General features: G+C 40.2%; 1 protein-coding gene across 1 annotated transcript in view; it reads right to left on the bottom strand.

Moving 5' to 3' along the window:
* The window catches only part of capzb (capping actin protein of muscle Z-line subunit beta), a 97991-nt gene that overhangs the window by 18696 nt on the left and 54799 nt on the right, over window positions 1–24496 (bottom strand). The window contains exons 3-5 of the mRNA XM_078424983.1: window positions 15625–15746; window positions 8373–8486; window positions 221–362 (exon numbers count right to left, since the gene is read on the bottom strand). Of these exons, the coding sequence (XP_078281109.1) occupies window positions 221–362; window positions 8373–8486; window positions 15625–15746 (378 nt within the window). The remainder of the gene's footprint in view (window positions 1–220; window positions 363–8372; window positions 8487–15624; window positions 15747–24496) is intronic.

The following is a 24496-nucleotide window of genomic DNA, read 5'->3' as shown; positions in this document are numbered from 1 at the left end:
TATTCTTGTAAATAACATTCTCAACATCATGAATTGAAACAACACTTTGCATTTAAAGTGCATCGTGGCGTGATAAGAAATAGATGGCAGCCAGAAGTCAACACATTTGGAGCCTTGAATCAGAGGATATTTTGAGTCTGCAGCATCTGTGACCCATCTTAAAATATTTAGCAAACTTAAAACAGTATTAGACAGCATCGTAGTGATTTCCATTATGTACCTGAACTTCCACCACATGTATGGAGTCCCAGCAGCCTTTGATCTTCTTTGATCCATCGCCAGCTTTCTTGATCAGTATCACACCAGCAAAACCATGGTCTAAGTCCCAGAGGTAGACAGAAGAAACTCCTCCTTCAAAATATCTGCCAGGGAAATTGAAAAGTAGCATATTGGTTTCAGGGCTTCAGTGAGAACATACACACAGTTAAATTTCAACTATTATTTTCAATTTCATCTTCATCAGCCAAGTTCATAAACTTCCACATTCCATTTTCGGAAATGCTCATTTCCCAGGAAATAAAAAGATTTTCGTTTTTTGTCCTTAAATTCAATAATATTAATAAACTTTATCAAATAGACCACAGAGATCATCCCCCCTGCAACTCCCTGGTCAACTCGTCCCTTCCCACCCAAACCACCCCCTCCCCGGTACCTTCCCGTGCAACAGCAGGAGATGCAACACCTGTCCCTTTATCACTCTCGTTTATCATTTTGTTTACAGTGTACTATGTTCACATTTTCTGTTGTGCTGCAGCAAGTAAGAATTTAATTGTTCTATCTGGAACACATGACAATAAAACACTCTTGACCTCCCCCCCTCGACTCCATCTAAGGACCCCGACAGTCTTTTCAGGTGAGGCAGAGGTTCACTTGCACCTCCTCCAACATCCTCTACTATATCCACTGTTCCAGGTGTCAACTCCTGTATATTGGCGAAACCAAGCTCAGGCTATGCGATCGTTTCGCTGAACACCTCCGCTCAGTCAGCCTTAACATACCTGATCTCCCGGTTGCTCAGCACTTTAACTCTCCCCCCCCCCCCCCTTTTTACCAATCTGACCTTTCTGTCTTGGGCCTCCTCCGTTGTCAGAGGCCCAGCGCAAAATGGAGGAACAGCACCTCATATTTCGCTTGGGTAGCTTACACCCCAGCAGTATGAATATTGACTTCTCTAATTTCAAGTATTCCTTGCTTTCCCTCTCTCTCCATCTCCTCCTCCTTCCCAGTTCTCCCACCAGTCTTACTGTCTCCGACTACAATCTATCTCTGTACTGCCCACTCCCACATCAGTCTGAAGATGGGTCTCGTCCCAAAACGTGACCCATACCTTCTCTCCAAAGATGCTGCCTGACCCACTGAGTTGCTCCAGCATTTTGTGTCTACCTTCATTATCAAATAAATGTAGATAATGCATAATAGGCAATTCAAAATCCAAATAGGATATTGTTATGCTTCAAGGAAACATCACACAAAACAAAATTATATTCTCAAATGATGACAAACCCTAACCTGAGAATTGAATTTTATAGCTGATATTAAATTACTGCAGAATGTGATGAAATATTTTATCCATGATAAAATGAGTGGTGTTCGGTGATTATGAAAGTTCTAAAGAATGTATGTGGTGATGATAGTGCCCCTCTATGTTTTTAATAATCTACAAGCATCAACAGGATTGCATCTAACTTGAAATGTCCTTTGCCCTTGAATGGGAATATGCCTCACAGATCTTTCTAAATATTTGTAAGGGTGGAAGCATTCCATTCAATTACATTTGTCTGTTTAGAATCCATGTTTAATGGCTATACATACAAACAGATGCCTATTCAATCATGTGAATTTCTAACACCAAAAAGATGTTCTCTAGAACTGCACTTTTAGCTTTTTTTCTCTTCTGGAAAATCTTCAAAGGCATTTGTAAATGTATCTTAGCTGCCATGCATCTTAAAAGAGTCAATTAAAGGCTGTTAGAGGCATGAAACTAATCAAAGGCTGACAGTTTTTGAAGGATCGTTTTAACATTGAGGATTGGTGCAATTGGGACATCTGTGTTATTTTACAATTTGGAAAGGAACAAAGCTTGTTAACATAAATTATATACGTGATGATAAGTTCATTTACCTGTTTAAAGTTACACAGATGTATGTGTTAATTTGTCTTCAGAACTACAATTAGATGGAGTGAATACCCATCAATTTGATTATGTGATAGAGCATCAGAGTCAATAGAAACAGGCCCTTCAGCCCAACTCGTCCATGTCAAATAAGATGCCTCATCCAAATTAGTCCCATTTGCCCACATTTGACCCATGTTACTCTAAACCAGCGGTCCTTAATCTTTTTGGCCCCACATCCCCATCAGACATTCTTGGTCAGTACCTTGACCCCCAAAACCAAAATTGGGGGAAAAAAACTGATTTATGAAAACATGTCTGCCAATACTCAGTCAATGGGATGGGATGATTTCATTTATGACCCCTTCATGACCCCTGGGAAAACCCCATGGGGGTCACGACCCCCCAGGTTAAGAACTGCTGTAGTCTAAACCCTTCATATCTATGTATCTGTCCAAATGTCTTTTAAATATTATTATCATACCTGCCTTAACTACTTCCTCTGGCAGCTCATTTCATATACCTACCATCCTCTGCATGGAAAATATTGCCCCTCAGGTATATGTTAAATCTTCCCCCTCTCATCTTAAAACATATGCCTGCTAATTTTTGATTCCCCTATCTTGGGATAAAGACTGCGCATTCACCTTATCTATTCCCCTCATAATCTTTTACACCTCTATAAAATCACCCCTCAGCCTCCTGTGCTCCAGGGAATAAAGACCTTGTCTGCTCAATCTCTCCCTCTAGCTCAGACCCTGGCAACATCATCGTAAATCTTTGCAGTAACCTTTCCACCTTTAATGGCATCTTTTCGAAAAGCAGGGTGACAAAAACTAAACCCCATATTCCAAGTGCAGCCTCACCAGTGTCTTACATGACTAACATAAATGCCCCAACATCTATACTTAATTCCCAAACTCATGAAGGTTAGCATGCCAAAATCTTTCTTTGCCATGCTATCTATGTGCAACAGGGAATTTTAGGCAATACTTGTATTCCTAGATCCCTCAGCTCTACAACACTCCCCTAGGCCCTACCATTCACAGTAAAGGTCCTGCCTGGTTGAACTTCCCGAAATGGAACACCTCACTGTCACACTTATCTGAATTAAACTCCATTAGCCATTCCCCAGCCCATTTGCCCAACTGATATAGATGCCACTGTAATTTATGTCAACCATCTTCTTAGTTATTTGCAGATAACACCCTTTTTGGTGTTATCTGCAAACTTACCAATGATGCCTTGAACATTCTCATCCAAATCACTGATACAGATGGCAAACAGCAAAGGGCCCAGCCCTAGTCTTTGTGTCTCTCTCCGCAATAAAAACAGAGGAGAAATATTCATTGAGGATCTTGCTTATGTTGTGAGGCTCTTCACAGATGATCACTTGTGTTTCTGAGGGACCCTATTCCCTCTCCAGTTATCCTTTTCCTCTTAATATAGTTATAAAATCACTTCAGATTACCCTTAATCTATCAGCCACAGGTTTTGTTGCCCCCTTTTTCCCCTCCTGATTTACACTCCTCAATCCTTTATACTCCTCCAGGGATTCACTTGATCCCCGCCATCTCTAGCTGACCCATGCCTCATCCTTTTTGACCAGAGGCTCAATTTCCCACATTATCCAGGGTTACTTACTACCTGCCTCACCTTTCACTCTCACAGGAACATGCAAGCTCTCGCTAACCTTGAACTCTCACCGTCACACTTTTTAAAGCATCCCACTCTCCGGATGACCCTTTGCCCACAAACAACCTACCTCAATCAACTTTTGCAAACTCCTGTCTAATAGCATCAATGTTGGCCTTGCATCAATTTAGAACTTTAAAATGGTTATGGATAAGGCTGGGGCTAATCCACAATTTAAAGAGAATAGAACTGTGGCTGCTTGTCCCAAAAGCCTCGCTCACACTATATTCCAGTAAATTGGAGTACAGAAACCATGATTTGTAGTTTGACTGCCAGACTCACTAATTAATCTAGCTATTTTGGACAAAATACTTTCTGGTTTATAGGGTAAGCCAGTTGTTTTTTTGGTAATTAATCAGAACCTAAAGGAAAATTTCCAAACTAAAATCACAAAATTTAATAGACTGTTAAGAATGAACACAGTTCAAATGAATTTTTGAAGTGTACACCGTTCCATTTAATGTCACCTGCAGATCTTAAAGGTTCCCTAATTTTGCACAAGATGCCTTATAATAAAGTTGCCAAAAACGGTGCAAACATCATTATTTTGTGTAACAATAGTTGTTGCAGAATGTAATGTTGACATACACCAAAAGACTTTGGTCGATAACGTATAGTAGATAAACACTAGTTTATGCGTGGAATTCAATCAACAGCAGAATGAGACCAATATGGTATTTGGAATGGAAATGACAAAAGCTCAGAAATTAAAAACTAAAAATGATTGTAACGGCGAGAGATACAAGGAACTGCAGATGATGGAATCCTGAGCAAGACACAAAATACAGGAAGAACTCAGCAGATCAGACAGCATCTATGGAGAGAAATAGATAGATGATGTTTCGGGCCGGAACCCTTCATCAGACTGCTCAATCTGAAGAGTTCTGACCCGAAGCCTTGCTGGTCCATTTTCCTTCACAGATGCTATCTCACCTGCTGAGTACCTCCAGCACTTTGTGTTTTGCGCAATCATATAGAAGCTGTCAGCAGCAGGTATAATATAACTCATTAATTTGCAAGTGTTACTTTTACTTTTTGAACATAAATTCTTAAGTGGATTTTTCACCTTTTATGCGAACTAAGCCAAACTTGATTTTAAAAATAACTTTAAATTAGCATTACATTTTAGATCTTAATTAATAGCCACTTAAAACACTTTGCCTCGAACCATCATCTCTTGAGGCTCAAAGTGCTAGAGTAACTCAGCGGTAACGGTTTGCTCGTTACACCAGCTTTTTTTGTCAACCAGCATTTGCAGTTCCTTGTTTCCCTTTAAGGCTTTCCGTTTTTAACCTCTTATATTTTTGATGCCTTAATTTTGGCCTACTAATTATTCCCATATTTAAAAACCATTCCATTGCTGGTGGCCATGCCAGTGGCTGTCAAGGTCCTAAATCTCACCACCTCTTCCTCGCTCCAATGGTTGATTAAAAGCTACCTCACTGACTAAGTTTTTGGTTACTTCATAATATTGCTCTAAGCAACTCAATGTAAACTTTTGATCAATAAAGCTTGCATTTTACGCTTGAAGATGCTTTGTCCCGCTGAAGGGACTGGTGGATTGAAAGTTATCATTGTTAATCTGTTCAATTTTGCTTCTTGGGACAATTAATGTATTCTTGCAGTTAAGCCTTAAGGATTCTTTGCAAGGATCTGGAAATTACTTTCCTAGGGTGAAGAACATCACTATGACTTGAACATTGCCAAAATCCAGGATCCTTGTTCACCACTGGTATAAAAGTTGTCCACTATAAAGGTTGCAGTGCTTCAAGGACATTGTTGATCATCACAATAGTTAGGCTACATTTGGAATGTTATGTACAGTTCTGGTCGTCCCTTACAGGAAGGATGTGGAGAGGTCACAAAGGAGGTTTACCAGAATTATGTCTGGATTTGGGGATATTAGCTGCAGGAGTAGGTTGGATAAATTTGGATTGTTTTCTCTGGAACTAGAGGTTGCGGGGAGACCCGATAGAAGTTCATCAAATTACGAATGAGGCCTAGAGAGGGTAGACAGTCAGAACATTTCCCCCAGGATGGAGAAATCAAATACTAGAGGCATAGTTTTAAGCTGAGAGTTTAAAGGAGATGAGTGGGGCAAGTTTGTTTTTTACCCAGAGAGTGGCGAGTGACTGGAACGCGCTGCAGGGGGGTTGTGGTTGAGGCATACGATGATGGCATTTAAGAGACTTCTGGACAAGCAACATGGTAATCCATGGATTGGAGGGTTATGGATTATGTGGAGACTTATAAGAGTTGGTCTTGGCATCTTGACGGTACAAACATTGTGGGCCGCAGTGCCTGCTCTTGTGTTGTACTATGGTATGTTCTATGTTTTATTTTGATAGCCATGGTGGAACAGCACACAAATAGCCGTTTGCTTGCCACGCCCATAGCCTCACAATAAAAAAAAACACACACAAAAACAAAATCATTGTGCAATATTAATAAATAAATATGGCATGGTTCACTGATACTTCACCATGCATTCATTTTGAGTTAAAATAATGGGCTTACCAGATGATCTAACATTTTATGAAGGTTTCATTTATACAACTGTTGCTTGAAGAATAAGGCATGAAATAAACGCAACTTTAGAGTCAGAACAACCTGTTTTGCATTAAACACCAGGAAAAATACTGGTAGGTTACAGCATATCTTAAATGTACAATACTCTACAATATGATAGTGGCATTTTGTCAAACATCGTGTTTTGCCAATCCCCCCCCCCATCACCACCCTCAAATTTACTTGAATACAAAACTTTCTACCAGAGGGCAGAGCAATTTTCAACTTTTATAGACAAGCTTTGTTCCTTGTAAAATATGCAAACTATACATATTAGACGACACAAAGTCTGTTCTTACTTAATTTACAATTCCTTTGCTGACACAGATCAGTTGAGGTTTGATTCAAATACCCCCTGGGTAGCCATTTACATTTCAAATTCTATTATATTTTTCAGGAGAAAGCTTGCTAGCAGTTGGACGTTCAATGACTTTAAAAAAACCTTCACTGCTAGTTTGATTCAGTTCATAATGCACGCATAAGGCTGCACATTCATATCTCCCCAATTTTGACACTCGACAACAGTGAAGGAGAATTGCATTAAAGGTGATATTTTTCCTAGATGACATAGGAAGCCCGATCTGTACATTCATGGCAGTTTTCAGCAATTCCACTGCATTTCGCTACAATCACAACTCTGATAAAGAGGCACATGCCAGCCTCCAGCAGAACGTTGACAGATTGCATTGACAAGTTAATATCTGTTGTCACAAGCATGAGATAATGACCTCTTCTCACCACTCTTCAAAGATGCTACTAACACAATAACATTCACATCACTGAATCCTCAACCATCCACCATAACACCATTACAAATATCACTTCCATACCATGACAATAGATTCTAACAAAATACCAGTCCCATCACCAGGGCAATATTCACCCTTATCTCAGCATCACAGCACAATCCCCATTCCTATTCCATACCACTGATATCTGGAATAGTACCACTGAAGAAAAAAAAATAGTAAGGCAGCCAAAGGTAGACACAAAATGTTCGAGAAACTCAGCTGGACAGACAGCATCTCTGGAGAGAAGGAATGGGTGTTCGGGTCAAAACCCTTCTTCATACTGAAGGAGGGCCTGGGAGGTGCTGTTGTGACGCTATGAAGTAGAGTTGAATGTTGTGCTTGGGGAAGATTAAGGAAGAGAGAATCTGCTATAATGGTGTTGAAATGGGTGCTGTTTGAAGACAGGGACATTGTGGCAACAGTAGTCTCATTTGTAATCTGGTGAAATATCGCCAAGCAAGACCAGAGCAACAATATTAAGGGACACCATCACCTCCAAAACCAGACCTAAACTGGGCATAGATCTGCATACCCATAATCACTACTTCCAAATCCTGAAATTCTCAACCTAACGATAACGAGAGCATGGCATAAATATTCAAGGACTTCAAGCAGGTAGAGGTGGTTCTTATGCTGAAAGTAAAAAAGATTTTACATTTCATAACAAATGAATGGAAATAATCCAGTTCCCAACAGGTCAGTGGTGCAATGATCAAACTAAACGTTCACGGGTTTTTGGTCACGTGACAATTTCTATTCCGGCCAAATCAAACTAAGTAATGCTTGTGTACCTTCCAGTATTTTACTTTTGTTTGTAAAATCAGCAAGAGTGTGTCATTGTACAATAGATATCAAGAACTCACTTCATCAGGGCTTGTCCCTGCCTGTTACAGACACCGTAGGAAAGTTCTCGGTGGAATGCCAAGTTGTATTTAATAAAAACTCTGGATATTACGAAGACTTAAACAGGCACAGTCTTCAGTCAATTTAATTCCAGGCAATCATTTGAAAAAGTCAAGGATCTGAAAGTTATCTCAACTTTAAGTAGACAGCTCAAATTACTCTAATTTCAATTTGAGATCTTAAAAGAGCCTGGGAGATTTAAAATAGCATTTGCAATAAACTAAAGGTCTATCTGCAATTTAAATCATACCTACAGAAATAATAGTACAGAAAACTATATTAAACAACATTACATTACTTACAGGTCTCGGTACTGATCAAATGCTTTGTTGGCTTCAACTTCTAGTTTCCGCAGGCGAGCTGATGGCATGGCACCGTCTTCCAGAGGGGGATCATATTTATTACTCCACGGTGATCTAAAAAAAGGCCACAGTGCAATCAGAAACAGGCAGCCATTACAAAGTCTTCGGACTGAACTTGGTTTACTTCAGAATACAAACTGCACTATCGAGTGTCAGCAATCTGATTGCACAGAATGAATTTTACAGCAGACTGCCCATTTAGATAAAGAGTGATATTCCTCTAAGTTGGTTTTCTAGAAAATGTGTGACAAAAATACATTTAAAAGGAATCTCATGCCTTAAATAGATTCAAGCACTTTCCTGAAAATTAAAACCACCGTTCACACATTGGCTCACAGCCACCAATTATTTTAGATCGGCAAAATTACATTGCACACCATCCATCTATGAAGGTGCTGGGAATACATTTAATTGCAAACTGTGCTCAAGTATGAGAGCCACTAGTCCTCAGTGTCAGTTGATTTCCTGTTCATAGATCCACTTACTTGCAAGGTCGGCTCCAGGCCCCATCTGAATTTTTAAAAAAAATATCTATCCACATATACACATTGAGGAGCTGATCATTGTGCGAATTAATATGGCAATCAGTTTCTAATTCATTTGTGTCAAGTGTCTCTCTATATTTTAATGTACTTAAAGCATGTTGATACTATTAGAAGAGTATGGGACATGTTTAGATTTGGAGCTGTATTGGTACAAAGGAGAGGGTCCCAGTGGTATTTATGTTATTTTATTATCAGCAGGGAGACCCGTTTTCCATCACACCCCCATCCAAATACTTAGTATATTAGCAATGAATGCATTATTTAATAAAATGTTGGGCACCTGAATTTTGTTTACTTAACATTCAAACAAATTGCATGAACCTCCAAGGGAAACATTTCCTTCCATCTTATGAATTGTCTGGTGTTCAGCCACTCCCCATCAAACTTTAGGATGAAGATGCGCAAAGTTGTAGAAAACCCATTTATAGCTTTGCCACTACAGGCCATCTTTCCAAGAATTTATCTTTAGTGCCTTGGACAAACTTGATTCTGCTCAACTTATGTTTTGAAAGAAATCAATGTAGCTCTTATGAAATGTCACAACAAATAGAGAGTGGTGTAGAACATCCCACCTATACCGACAATTCTGTTTATGAAATTTTTAATAATTTAGTACTGGTAATATTTTCTGCTCTGAATACAGAGGCATCTAAATGAGCTATTTACCAGTTAAACTCCATATACGTTGCCTGGGCAACTGCTTCAAAATTATATTCTCATTCTTTGTTCCTTCTGTCCTTATATTGCACAATACGTCATTCTACATTTAAACTATCATTTTCACTTAACAATTGGAATCAAAGCCCTTTGGATTTAAATTGTTTGCTCTCCCAATTGTTTAATTTTTTTTATATCGCACCCAACCTTATTGCAGTAAACCGAACAGTTGCTCTGCCTTTTGTAGCTACATGCCTAGCGACAATTGAAAACTTTAGTTTTCCAAAATATCCAAAAGATGATCTTACAAATTCCAATAATTATTTGCCCTTCTAATTTAATGATTTTTTTTGTCATCGAAGCTGTTCATGCTTTGTTCTTTACTTTTATTCCGTTACATAAGTGTCCCTCGTTCTATTAGTAGTATAAATATTTTTTTTAACTGAAAATATTATATTTAAAGTTACTACAAAATATGGATCCACTAAAATTCTGTCACAGCACAACTTCCAGTCAAAAATTGGATAATTTAAATGATAAGTGATAATTTATAATGTTTAATTTCTGAAGAAATATTAGACAAATTTAAAGCAGAAGTGGCTAAAAAGGTTGCACGGCAAAGAAAATTGGCAGAGTTCATCCATGTTTACGTGGCATAGTCTTGTTTATTTATATGATACAATAAAGAACAAGGAAAAGCACAAAATATTAAACACAGATGTTACCAATGGCAGCGAGTAGAAAGAGTTACACAGCGAGCACAGGCACATAAGCACAACTTAAAGACACTGATTAATTTAACTCGTTAAGCTCCATTGTCGATGGAAAACCCGACTATCAATTTTTTCTTTGGCCTCAGAGAACCATACAATATCAAAATACAATGGAAGGAGTGGTATCTGTTTCCAAGACGAAGACTGAACTGAAAGATATTTATATACATTAAAATACTTCAACATTTTTAGAAAATAATGGGACATTAACATGGTTTGGCTTATAGCAGATATAAAACTGGTTTGAAATTAATTTTCGCTTATCAGTTGAATGAAGACATCAGTTTATCCGAACAGCCTCCTGTATATTCAAGCTTTTAATTTGTACCTAGTGTATAACTTTAAAAGGCTGCCTATTGTAAATCCCCTCTTCATCCTCCAGTTGCTAATGTCTGTAATATTTTTTAAGCAAATTATCAATATATAAATTCATTTGTCATTCACCTATCCCTATACTGTCTCCTTCGACTCCATACATGGACCCCGACAGTCATTTCGGGTGAGGCAGAGGTTCACTTGCATCTCCTCCAACCTCATCTGCTGTATCTCCTGTTCCAGGTGTAGACTCCTATATATCAGCGAGATTAAGTGCAGGAAGGGCGATCGTTTCGCTAAGCATCACCGCTCAGTCCGCCTAGCCTACATGAGCTCCTGGTTGCTAAACACTAACTCCCCCTCCCATACTGACCTTTCTGTCCTGGGCCTCCTCCACTGTCAGAGTGAGACCAAACGCAAATTGAAGGAATAGCACCTCATATTTTGTTTGGCCAGCTTACAATCCAGCAGTATGAATATTGAACTCTAACTTTAAGTAACCCTTGCTTTCCCTCTCTCACCATTCCTCTCCCACCCTAGTTCTCTGACTAGTTTCACTGCCCTCCTGATTAAATTTTACCGATTGCATGCCTCCTTGTCACCTTCCCCATATCTAACAATGATCCATTCTACATTGAACTAATTGTAAGTCTTAATATAGCGCCCTCGCCCTACTTTAAAGGGTTTTATGTCAACAATTGGTATAAGCCGAAGATAAACACAACATGCTGGAGTAACAGGACAGACAGCATCTCTGGAGAGAAGGAATGGGTGACGTTTTGGGCTGAGACCCTTCTTCAGACAGTCAGGAGAGAGGGAGACATCGAAATATGGAAGGGTAAGGTGCGAAAACGAGGGATCAAAGGCAATGCAGATCAAGGAAAATGTAGAATGGATCATTGAAGTGGCGGCGCCTAACGGCAGCGGCTCGCTAGCAGTCTGTTCGTCTTTTTTCCTTTTTTTTTTTATTGTGTGTCGGTGTTGGGATGGTTTTTGTATTTGTTTTTGGTTGTGTATGTGTGGGGGGGGGGTGGTGTGGGTGGGGGGTGGCGGGGGGGGGGGTTGGGGGAAACTTTTCTCTTCCTCACGGCGCGGGGTGCGGCTCGGCTGCGGGGCCTAACATCGCCCGGTGCGGCTCGGCCGCTGGACTTTACATCGCCCGGTGCAGCTTGGCCGCGGGACTTAACATCGCCCGGTGCGGCTCGGCTGCGGGACTTTACATCGTCCGGTGCGGCTCGGCTGCGGGACTTTACATCGCTGGTGCGGCTCGACCACGGGACTTTTCATCACTGGTGCGGCTCGGCTGCGGGACTTAACATCGCCCGGTGCTGCTCGGCTGCGGGACTTTACATCGCCCGGTGCGGCTCGGCTGCGGGACTTTACATCGCCCGGTGCGGCTCGGCTGCGGGACTTTACATCGCCCGGTGCGGCTCGGCTGCGGGACTTTACATCGCTGGTGCGGCTCGACCACGGGACTTAGCTGCGCAAGGCTTGGTCGCGGAGCCTTTCATCGCCCGGCTCGGCCGCGAGACGTTTCAGCGCCCGGTGCGATTCGGCCGGGGGGACTTCCATCCCCTTGCGGGGACTGTGCGGGTCGGTCGGGGACGAGCTGTCTGTCCGTGGGCGTGGGGAAGAGAGTGGAAGTTTTGTTGCCTCCATCACAGTGAGGGGGTGTTTGGAGTCACTGTGATGGACGTTTGTGTTGGGGCTATGTGTCTTGTGTTCTTTTTTTCTATGACTGCTATGTAGTTTCGTTCGGTACTTCAGTACCGAACGACAAATAAAGCTCTGTTATAAGCGAGTTTGTCTATGTGGTGTCAAAGGGAGGGTGTTGATTTCTATGTGCATGACCAAAAGTACTTTTTATGCTATATCCTTTTTAAGACCTTTCTGTCCAGGGCCTCCTCCATTGTCAGAGTGAGGCCCAGCGCAAATTGGAGGAACAGCACCTCATATTTTGCTTGGGTAGCCTACACCCCAGCGGTATGAACATTGACTTTTCTAACTTCAAATAGCCCTTGCTTTAGCCCTTGCTTTCCCTCTCTCCCCATCACCTCCCCCTTCCCAGTTCTCCCACCAGTGTTACTATCTCCGACTACATTCTATCTCTGTCCCGCCCATTCCCCTGACATCAGTCTGAAGGATCTCGACGTGAAATGTCACCCATTCCTTCTCTCCAGAGATGCTGCCTGACCCGCAGAGTTACTCCAGCATTTTGTGTCTACCAAAAGTACTTAGCTTCCCAAAACAAACTTTCTATGCTCTAAAAGTAGAACTCCAATTTGGTTTGGTTGTGACTGAAATGGAGTAGAATAGTAAGAGTCTGGGGTGAGACTTCAATGCAGCAGATGGTCATCAAACATCTCTACCAGGAGAGTAGAATAGAGCACTAGCTATCTCCCTATAGAGAATGATATGTGGTACAGTACACAAAGGATTTAACATTTAATTAAAATTGCTTTCAACAAAATCCAAGTTTTACATTTTTGTACAATTTATTCAAAAATGACTCCTATTGAAGCCATTCGGGAAGCATTGACTCCAAACACCACAAATTTCACAATGAGTATTAAAATTTATAGACAGCAGATTCTGGCAAATGTACTTTCAGATTAAGAACATGTGACCTTCAAGCATATTATGCAGGCATATGTAGTAAAGATATCAAAAGCTCTAATCGTCATGGTAACAATAGATGCAAAGCATTCCGTATTCAATAATTACAACCAAATCAACTCAAGAGAATAACGTGCTGCTCCAAGGTCAGGTCACAATGATGCCCATTTGCCTTGATTTCAGCACAATACAACTCAAAAACAGAATTGACATTTGCAAATCGCAGTATATACATGTTTAAACTAGAAAATGAAATGTTTAAGGTAGTGCCTTTTTCTTTTTCCTTTTCTTCTTTCTTCCTTTCTTATGCAGGAAGAATACACTTGTAACTGACTGAATTTTGCTTTCCTTGCCTAAAACCAAATGGCTTGCACCATATGGCTTTCTGATGCACATATTGCATAGGTTTTAAAGGCTTATTAAATTGTAGTTGCAGAGACACACCATTTCTGATCTCCATCACCACAATGCTGCTGTCAAAATGGAATGGAAGAGATGCCTATTTCCTGGAATGTATCCATTCACATTTAAACAGTACAATATTTTTTCAGCGAATATTCATGAGCAAGTATCTGGAGGCCTTAAGCTTAAAAAAGAATCAACAAACGTTTAATGTATGGATAATGTACTTTTTAAATTCCCATTTTAGTTAACAAGTTAAAGTGCATTTTATGTGTGCAACAAAAAGCCACATGGCCCTGGTCACTGACTAGATGTAACATGTATTTTTTTTCCACAGAGAATGTTTTTTTGCTAAAGCTAACGACCTCAAACTGTGTAGCTGGCACCAGTTTCCTCATAAGGATTTCATTTAAAAGAGAAATGCAGGAAAGAAAGCATGTGTAGATCTCAGAAGAAAACAATGTGAGAAATCTGAAGTCCCAAATGTATACGTTTCAAAAACTAGATCATGCCCCAGATATAAAGTTAGCAAATGCATTAACGTTATATATATATATATATATATAAATATCAGAGTTTAAGATTGTTTTAATATCTGGATAAGTCACCTCGACTTACAAATCTTTGGGAACATAGTGATCCACGTGTAAGGAGTAGAATACTCCCTTGCTTGGACTGATCCCAGAAATTCAGATTGCTATGTTACTTAACAATTCATATCAAACAAAAAGAAACTGATTTTATTTCATTAAAACAACCTGAAAGGTAAAACTGAAGTTGCACCATTTTTAAAAGTTATTAAAACAAAGTTAAGCCTATGCTATTTCTAGTTTAATCTAGAAGTCCCAAAGATATTGGAAAATGAAGCATTGTAGAAGACGCATGTTCCATAAAATGTGCACCACCTTTAACTTGAATGACAAGTAGAACAAGAAGGAACCTCGAGACGATTTATTTCTTCTGGAGCTTGCAGAACAAGTGACTATCAGAAATCTTCAATCACAAGAGGAATGAAAGTAATCTTTGCATTAAACAAGAAGCTGTGTTTTCCTCACGATAAGATACAAAGTTATACGCCTGAGGCTTATGTGATAAATCAGCCATAGAAGAATCTTCAACATTAAAAATTAACATGGCAAATGACTCGATAATGAATAAATGTATCCAATGGACATGGCAAATTGTTGCTTTCAGACATATAAACCATGTCACTTTCCCAGCACAACATGCTGAAGTGACTCAGCGGGTCTGAAGGAGGGTCTTAACCAGAATCGTCACTTACCCATGTTCTCCAGAGATGCTGCCTGACCCGCTGAATTACTCCAGAATTTTGTGTCTATTTTCGGTAAAAACCAGCATTTGCAGTTCCTTTCTATTCCCCTTTCCACACACACTGATCTCCAAATTTTTGTTTTTGGATGAATGACATCCTTAGCATCAGGTTTGCCCAAGTGGTGACATGCCCATTCTTTTACTATCTTACTTGGGTCTGTATGTGAAAGAAGAATTACAAACAAATAAAACAAAAGTAAAAGGCTCCAACTGGTCTTAAAATGGAACAGCGTTGTTCAGAAATTAAGCCTGAATAATCAAGCTTCTACCTATTTGGGTCACATGTAATTTCAGGACTGGCACTGAAGTTTATATCAATATTATCATTCATTTGTATCATATTGTTGATGCTAAACGACTATATTCTGATTTACTAAATCATATCCAACCTTCCAGCCAGACAAAAATAAAATCAGTGACTGTGAGAAAAAACCCCAAAAGAGTAGTCAGGGCTTCAAGGGCTCACAGGCTTAGCTGAGGAATCAGCAGGGTGGAAGCTGAACCATAGTTATGGTTATATCTGTACCATTATTTCCATTTCAATTACCTCACCTGTATGAGTCACCATCTCTGTTATAGTCACAAAGCAAGTAATCCTTTCCAACCACTTTATCCCTGGCAATCTTTAGTGGCTGATCAACTGATGATAATAGGTCTTCACAGAGAGTTGGCACCTGTTTGCAAAAAAATTAATAGAATACAAAACGTTTTAACAAAGTGTGTAAAAATATACATTTTGTGCATTTTATGAATTTAATCAAACCAAAGGTTATTTAAAACACAATTAACTGATCCCTGGTAGACACAAAATGCTGGAGTAACTCAGCGGGACAGGCAACATCTCTGGAGAGAAGGAAGAGGTGATGTTTTGGGTCGAGAATGGTCTCAACCCGAAACGTCACCCATTCCTTCTTTCCAGAGATGTTGCCTATTCCGCTGAGTTACTCCAGCATGGTGTCTGCCTTCGATTTAAACCAGCATCTGCAGTTCTTTCCGACACATTAACTGATCCCTCATCTTTTCAAACCATTGCAAAGAGCAATGCAGCTCAGTGAAAATGTTTAAACACCAACTTGTCAATGTTAAACTGAATAACCTTCTACTTTCCAACCCGTCCCAACAGAATCTTGTTCATCTGCATGAATGAACATTGGCACGCCAAACCCAGTATGATCTCAAGCTCTGCAGCAGAAATTACTGTAACCGCAGAATAATACATCACATTTTCAGGATTAAACAACCAATCAATTTTCCTACTTTGGACATGTCTGCAACGAAAATGGGCAAGAGGAACACCATATCACGCAGAGAGAGATTTCATGCAAGGAGAGAAAATTTATCTCATAACCAAAAACAATTTTCCTTAAACTGCTTTATAGCAAGACAAAGAATTAGATTTTAAACATCATACTAGATCTCATTAAAGAAACTTTTAAAATAATTAAATAAAATGTTGCAATCTTTAAACAAAATTTTTTGCAAGTGCTGTCTGTAAATCATATGCTTCTGTAACATTTAAAAAAAATGTCAGGAAGTGGCGCACATCCAGTATTATACCCTCAATTTGAAATTCAATCTTAATGGACTTTCAATGGTATTGCACTGATACAATTCTTTGAATTTAAACTGCTTCATAAAATCATAAATATTATTGGGTAAAACATTGAATGAATTTCCACTCTTTTTAATTGTTTATATTTTCTCAGGGAACAGAGAGGAAAAGTTTCCACACAAATTTGAATTTCAATTTATTTTGGAGGATGAGAGGTGGTGGTGGAGGCAGATACAATCGTAGCATCTAAGAAGCTTTTGGATAGGCACATGGATATGCAGGAAATGGAGGGATATGGATCACCTGCAGGCAGAGGAGATTAATTTAACTTGGTAAATTATCATGTTCAACATAGATATTGTGGGCCATAGGGCCTGTTCTTGTGTTGTACTGTTCTAGAACAAGTAGTTGCACTTCAAATGCATGCTTTCAGTCTTAAGGTCATAATTGATAGGAGCAAAGGTTGACCATCCGGCCCATCAAGTGTACTCCGCCATTCAATCATGGCTGATCTATATCTCCCTCCTAACCCCATTCTCCTGCCTTTTCCCTATAACCCTGACCCCCGTACTAATCAAGAATCAGCCTTAAATATCTCCATTGACGGCCTCCACAGCCGTTTGTGGCAAATAATTCCACAGATTCACCACCCTCGAACTAAAGAAATTCTTCCTCATCTCCTCCCTAAAGGAACGTCCTTTTATTCTGAGGCTACGACCTCTAGTCCTAGACTCTCCCACTAGTGGAAACATCCTCTGCACATCCACTCTATCCAAGCCTTTCACTATTCGGTACGTTTTAATGAGTTCCTCCCTCATTCTTCTGAACTCCAGCAAGTACAGGCCCAGAGTGGTTATAATGCTGAAATAAGCTCCAAGCAGATACGTTAGTTTTGCCATACCAACTATGTTCTGTGCTTCAATAATCACAAACGCTCAGAAGCTGGTATACGCAGATCACTCGAAAATCTTGGCAATAATTGGGATATTATTTAAAAGAATACTTTCTTTCTTGGAATGAACTTCCATGCATGATCAGAGATTCAGTTCAGTAAATTCTAACATATATTTTTTACAAAACAAAGTTCTTTGGATCTCAACTTTAGGTAGGCATATTGTACAGTTTCCTGAACTTCAGCCATTTTAATATCCCACTACATTAACCTTGCACCTCACACAAACTCAGCCCTCAGTAACCCAACAACAGCTTATGCAACACCATTAGGATTAAGCAGCGGGCACAATGCATACATTTTACTGTTCTATAACCATAGCTTCATGCAAAGATTCTATATAAATAGAACATTTTAAAGTTGAATTTACAATGTAGTTCAATTTATCACTGTAAACATTGTGAAGATATGGAGTGGCAGGCAAGAAAGGTTTAGAAACTGATTAGATGGCTGAATCAACCATAAATAATTTGAAATAGGTAGTTAACAAGAAAATTAAAAGCAGTGTTCCAACTCGCTTGAAATAAAAGAGTTGAAGGAGGGAACTAATTAAGCAATTTAATCAGAACTTTGAAAATGATTAAAGTCAATAGCAAAGGGCAGCAGGCAAGACTCACAGTAATGCCAAAGCACCAGACAAATTCTGCATCTCTTCCCTTCAAATATTTAGTCTACCACAATTCTTCAATTAAAAATTTTTACACCCATCAGGATATTTTTACTTGTGCACGACCAAAATCCATTTTTTTTGGAAACAGCAAAGCATTCACGTCATTACACTAAGTTTTCCACAGGTGTCTCCCTTCTCAATAAATAGGGCAACGGTAAGTCGCAGTTTTAGTTTTACAGGACATAAAGCAATTGGAAACAATGCAAAGTTCAATACCCTTATCCTGAATAAAACGAGATTAAATTAAAGGCAAGTAAAAACTATATGCATTGATCATTCCCCTTCCAGGAATAGCATAGAAGTAAGTTTGGATACTTTAATGAAATGTAGGAATTTTTGAGGAACAAAAATTGTCATGTAGAAGAATTTCAGATTTACCAGAAATTAAGCAAATCAATGAATACATCAATTCTTCAAGCGAACAGCTAAATAAGACAATTAGTCCTTTACATAGGCAAATTAGTGAAAGGGATAACTGTGAAAAATAGATTAAATAAAATGTTTGTGGTTTGTTTCACATGACAACATATTCTATTCACAAACAAACTGCTCCCTGGTCTTTCTCTGCAGTATTCACATCTCCTACAGAGAGAGAGATATAGTGAGAAGGTATCAGTTACCTGTACGCAAATGTCCTGGTTATCCCTGCACAACAAAGTGGCTGGCGATGTAACATTATTATACAGACGACAGTGTACGATAAAAAACAAATATTAGCAACATACCAGCACATTCAAAATCCTGTGTGGACCTACAACAACTGCATGAAGTTTTAGTATCTGAACTAAGTAAAACCGGACAGTTAAAATAGTGTTTTATAAATGTATTCCACTTTTTTTATTATGCCCTTGCGTGGTCTCATCATGAGTTGCTATGGCGCACAGAACTGTTTGAAAAGCAATTTAAAATACACCTAGGGGATTCCGAGTATATATACCAGATTTCAAAATAGAGTCATAAAGCAGAGGTCAAGCTGTGTAGGAATGTTAACAAAGGAAAGTATTTAGAATTAGAGTTTGGACAGGATGCAATCTATATATTTAGGATTATACAGTCCTCATTGAATCAAATGTGTATTTAGGGTCAGAGAGCTTGCTATGTATGCACTCTATATGCATTTACAATCAGAATTTGTACTGTAATATTAAGAATAAAGAGCTCATATTGTATAGGCTTTCTAGAGATTTAGGATTAAATTGCCCTTTATTCAATGTATTATTTAGGACTGCTTGATCTGTACTAAATACAATTTGCATTTTATGACATTTGGAAAGTCAAGGGCTGAGTATGGCTTTGTGTGTGAGAAATCATGTCTCATTAATTTAATAAATGTTTTGAAGAGGTGATCAACAAAATTAGCAAGGTCCCACGTGTTAGGCTAGTCCAGAATATGAGATCACATGGAATCCCAGGCCAAGCTAACCAATTGGATACAAAATTGGTTTGGTGGAAAGAGTCTAAAGGTGGTAATGGAGGGTTGTTTATCAGATTGGAGGCCCATGATCAGTGATGTGCTGCAGGAATTAGTGCAGGTTCCCGTTGTTTGTCATATGATTTTTAAAAAATGTTGGTGCCATGATTAGCAAGTCTGCGAATGTCACCAAAATTGGTGGATACAAAGGCATCTGGATCAATTTGGAAAGTGGCAAAGGAATGGCAGGTGGAATTTAACCCAGACAAGTGCAAAAGGATGCATTTTAGGATGTTAAACCAGGGCAGTGCATAAAGAGTAACTGCCAGGGGCCAGGAGAATGTTGCAGAACAGAAACACCTTGGGGTACAAGTACATAGATCCATGAAAGTGGCATCAAAGATCATGAAGGTGTATGGCACGGCTTGCCATTGAGTACAATAATTTGGATGTTATGTAAAAGCTATTTAAGATGTAATGAGACCACATCTGGAATAGTGTATGCATTTCTGGTCAACATGCAACAGGAAAGATGTGATTAAGCTTGAGAAGTTGCAGAAAATATTCACAAAGATGTTGCCAAGGCTGGAGGGCTTCATAGGCTGTGCCTTTAATACCATTATACCATCCAAGCATATCATCAAACTCGTGTGACTTGGAGTCAGCACTCTTCTCTGCTACTGGATCCTCGACTTCCTGACCAACAGACCCCAATCAAGGAGGATAGGGGACAAATCATCCTCTACGATTATCCTCAACACTGGTGCTCCGCAAGGATGCATTCTCAGCCCACTTTTTTACTTCTTGTACACCTACTACTGTGCATGTACAAATGTACAAATCTAAGTCAATTTACAAATTCGTAAACGACACTACCATTGTGGGCCGGATATCAAATAATGATGAGACGGAGTACAGGAAGGAAATTGAGGACCTCGTGTCCTAGTGTCGAGACAATAACCTTTCTCTCAATATCAGTAAAAAGAGAAGCAATACACATACCCCAGTTTGCAATGACAGTGCCAAAGTAGAGATGGTTGAAAACCTCAGATTCATAAGAGTCAACATCACCAACAACTTCTCCTGGACTGCCCATATTGAAGCAATGACCAGAAAGCACACCAACGCCTCTACTTCCTAAGAAGGCTTAGGAAGTTCGGCATGTCCCCAACAACTCTCACCAACTTCTACAGATGTGCTGCAAAAAGCATTTTATCACAGCTTGGTTTGAGAACAGCTCCATTCAAGACCGTAAGAAATTGCAGCAAATTGTGGACACAAACCAAACCAAACAAATCACACAAACCAAAAGGCCAGCAACATAATCAAGGACGTGTCACACCCTGGCCACTCCCTCTTCTCCCCTCCCCCATCGGGCAAAAGGTATAGAAGTGTGAAAACGTACCTCCAGATTCAGGGACAATTTCTTCCCATCTGTTATCAGGCAACTGAATCATCCTACCCCTAGAGAACAGTCCTCCTGAACTACTATCTGCCTCATTAGTGACCCTTGGACTATCTTTGATCGGACTTTACTGGCTTTAATTTACACTCATCGTTATTCCCTTATCATGTATCTGTACACTGTAAATGACTCAATAATAATCATGCATTGTATTTTTGCTAACTGATTGGCATGCAACAAAGCATTTCACTGGAACTCGTGTAGGAAAATAACTGCAGATGCTGGTACAAATCGAAGGCATCACAAAATGTTGGAGTAACTCAGCAGGTTAGGCAGCATCTCCGGAGAGAAGGAATGGGTGACGTTTTGGGTCGAGACCCTTCTTCAGACTAACTCGGTACATGTGACAATAAACTAAACTGAACTGATACAAGGAAAGACTACATGGTCTGGGACAGTTTTCTGTGGGCCAATCAAGGCTGAATGGTGGCTCACAAAAGCTTATAAGGTCATGATAATCAATAAGATGGGTGCTCAGTCTTTTCCCCTCAGGGTAGAGGAATCTAAAACTAGAAGGCATAGGTTAAAGTGACAAAGGAAAGATTTAATGGGTACCTGGGTGGGGCAAGATTATCCATTGCAGACCTGCCAAAGGAAGCGGTAGAGGTAGAGGTAGAGGTACAATTACAATTTTAAATGATATTCGGAAAGGTTCATGGATAAGAAAGATTTATAGTGTTATGAACCTAAGGTAGACAAGGATGACTACCTCAGGCAGATGCCTTGGTCGACATGGGCAAGCTGGGCAGAAGAGCCTGTTTTCATTCTGCATAACTTTACAACACTACAATCATAATTCTAAGTACAACTTGATTATGGAAAAACGTGTGCTGATAACAGCAAAACTGCCTGGAGCCAGATTCCCCGCATCTACCTTTTTTTTGTTTTCATCCACTGCCTGATGCCCCTCCTTTAATATTTATTCTGTTGCCCTTGCAAAAAAAAAAAAAAAAAGGGGCATGGATACAAATAATGAATGAGATTAGTGGAGTCTGCATTCATCCCTAGCATTATGAAAATACCAAATGCTAAATTGAGTCTTACCAAAATAAAATCTGTTTATTCACATATTTCAATTTATTTTATCACACTGGCTAGGAATGAGATCTCATGTGGGTTAGTCAAAAATAGAAGGGTTGAGAATTGGTGGGAAGAGCATGGATTTGTTGCTCTAGTTGATGCTGTACAATTCCAGCAACCAGGATTTGGTTCTGACCTTTGCTGCATGCTTTCCTCCAACAGTGCAAGTTTCCTCTGGGTGCTCCAGTTTTCTTCCACATCCCCAAAACATGTTTGTAGGGTAAATGGCTGTTGTAAATTGTCTCATTTACAGGTGGGTCTCAGGGGTATTAGGGGAGTTGATAGGTTTGTGAGAAAGAGCAGGTTATAAGGTCAATAGACAATAGGTGCAGGAGTAGGCCATTCAGCCCTTCAAGCCAGCACCACCATTCAATGTGATCATGGCTGATCATTCTCAATCAGTATCTCGTTCCTGCCTTCTCCCCATACCCCCTGACTCCGCTTTCCTTAAGAGCTCTATCTTGCTCTCTCTTGAATGCATTCAGAGAATTGGCCTCCACTGCCTTCTGAGGCAGAGAATTCCACAGATTTACAACTCTGACTGAAAAAGTATTTCCTCATCTCCGTTCTAAATGGCCTTCCCTTTATTCTTAAACTGTGGCCCCTGGTTCTGGACTCCCCCAACATTGGGAACATGTTTCCTGCCTCTAACGTGTCCAACCCCTTAATAATCTTATGTTTCGATAAGATCCCCTCTCATCCTTCTAAATTCCAGTGAATGCAAGCCTAGTCGTTCCAGTCTTTCAATATATGACAGTCCCGCGATTCCAGGTCGAAGGGAAATAGGTGGTGGAATATGATGGGTGGGATTGCTTTGAACTGGCTTAGAGTCATTAGGACAAATGGCTTCTTTCTATGTAGTAACAAATTATAGAAATGTTGAAAGTATAATCTGGATTACAAAATATATAATTAGGATAGTTTTCCATACATTTGCATTTAAGATCACCAGTACTAAAAGGTATTTTGTCAATATTAGAAGCATAAAATAACACCAATCTCATCCAATGTTTTTGTGAAATGAAAATGTAAACCAGTGGATTTATTTTATAGTTGTGCACTGTAACAAAATGCCAAAACATGTAATATTTAATGTTTCCTTCATTAGATTCATTTATTCAAATCTGAGCACAAACACAAAAATGCATGTTCTTATTTTTTGAGAACAGAGACAAAAGAAAGATGTAAAACAGATCAATGGTGTCTAAGTTACACAAAGAATGTGATAAGTGGCACATTAAAAGCAAGTCAAAATCAAAACATGCAAGTTAAAAGCTGTTTGGAAGATCTGAAGTGTATTGATTAGTTTAGTTTATAGAGATATAGCGCGGAAAAAAGCCCTTCGGCCCACCAAGTCCGCACCAACTAGTGATCCCCACACATCAACAATAGGGACAATTTTATATTTATACCAAGTCAATTAACCTACAAGCCTATACGTCTTTGGAGTGTGGGAGGAAACTGAAGATTTTGGCGAAAAACCACGCAGGTCACAGGGAGAACGTACAAACTCCGTACAGACAGCACCCATAGTCAGGATCAAACCCAGGTCTCTGGCGCTGTTACACAGCTGCTCTACCGCTGCGCCCTAGCAGCTGCCGCTCACCTGCGGTCCATTTGTCTTTGTGTTTTTGTTGTTTTTTTTGTCTTAATTGTAGTTGTGATGTGGTGTTTTTGTGTTTGTGTTCTGTGTGTGTATGTGGGGGGGAGGGGGAAACTAACACTGTAAATATGTGTCCCTTCCGAACGGAGACCCGACCTTTGTTTTCTGGGCCGTGTCTCCGTTCCTGCTGCGGCCTACCATCGGCCCAACTCCTGGAGCTGTCAGCCTCCATCGGACTTACCATCCAAGTCCGTGGATCGGACTTACCATCACCGGAGCCGGCCGTCTTCGGAGGCTGCGGGAGCGGCTGCGACTCGCCTTAGGTTCGGGCCGCGTGGATCCCGACATCGGGAGCTCCGGCAGCGGCAGCGTGTTCGCCCACCCCGGATCGCGGGGCTTGGGGCGCGGACATTTCAACGTCCGGCGCGGCCTAAGATGGCCGCGGGATATTTCTCTGCTGGGCGGGGGTTTCAATGTCGGGAGCCACGACCGCCCCGACGTGCAGCAACAGCGGCAGCGACAGCGTGTTCGCCCGCCCCGGATCGGACTTATCATCAGCGGAGCCGGCCGTCTTCGGAGGCTGCGGGAGCGGCTGCGACGCGACGCGCCTTGGGCTCGGCCCGCTGTGGACCGTCCGGTGCGGCCTGCAACCACAACAACCTGACTGCGGGCGAGGACAGCAGGAGAAGGG

This window comes from Rhinoraja longicauda, chromosome 30 (genome assembly GCF_053455715.1).
Source record: "Rhinoraja longicauda isolate Sanriku21f chromosome 30, sRhiLon1.1, whole genome shotgun sequence".
NCBI classification, from domain to species: Eukaryota; Metazoa; Chordata; class Chondrichthyes; order Rajiformes; family Arhynchobatidae; genus Rhinoraja; species Rhinoraja longicauda.
This window is presented reverse-complemented; position numbering and strand designations above follow the sequence as displayed.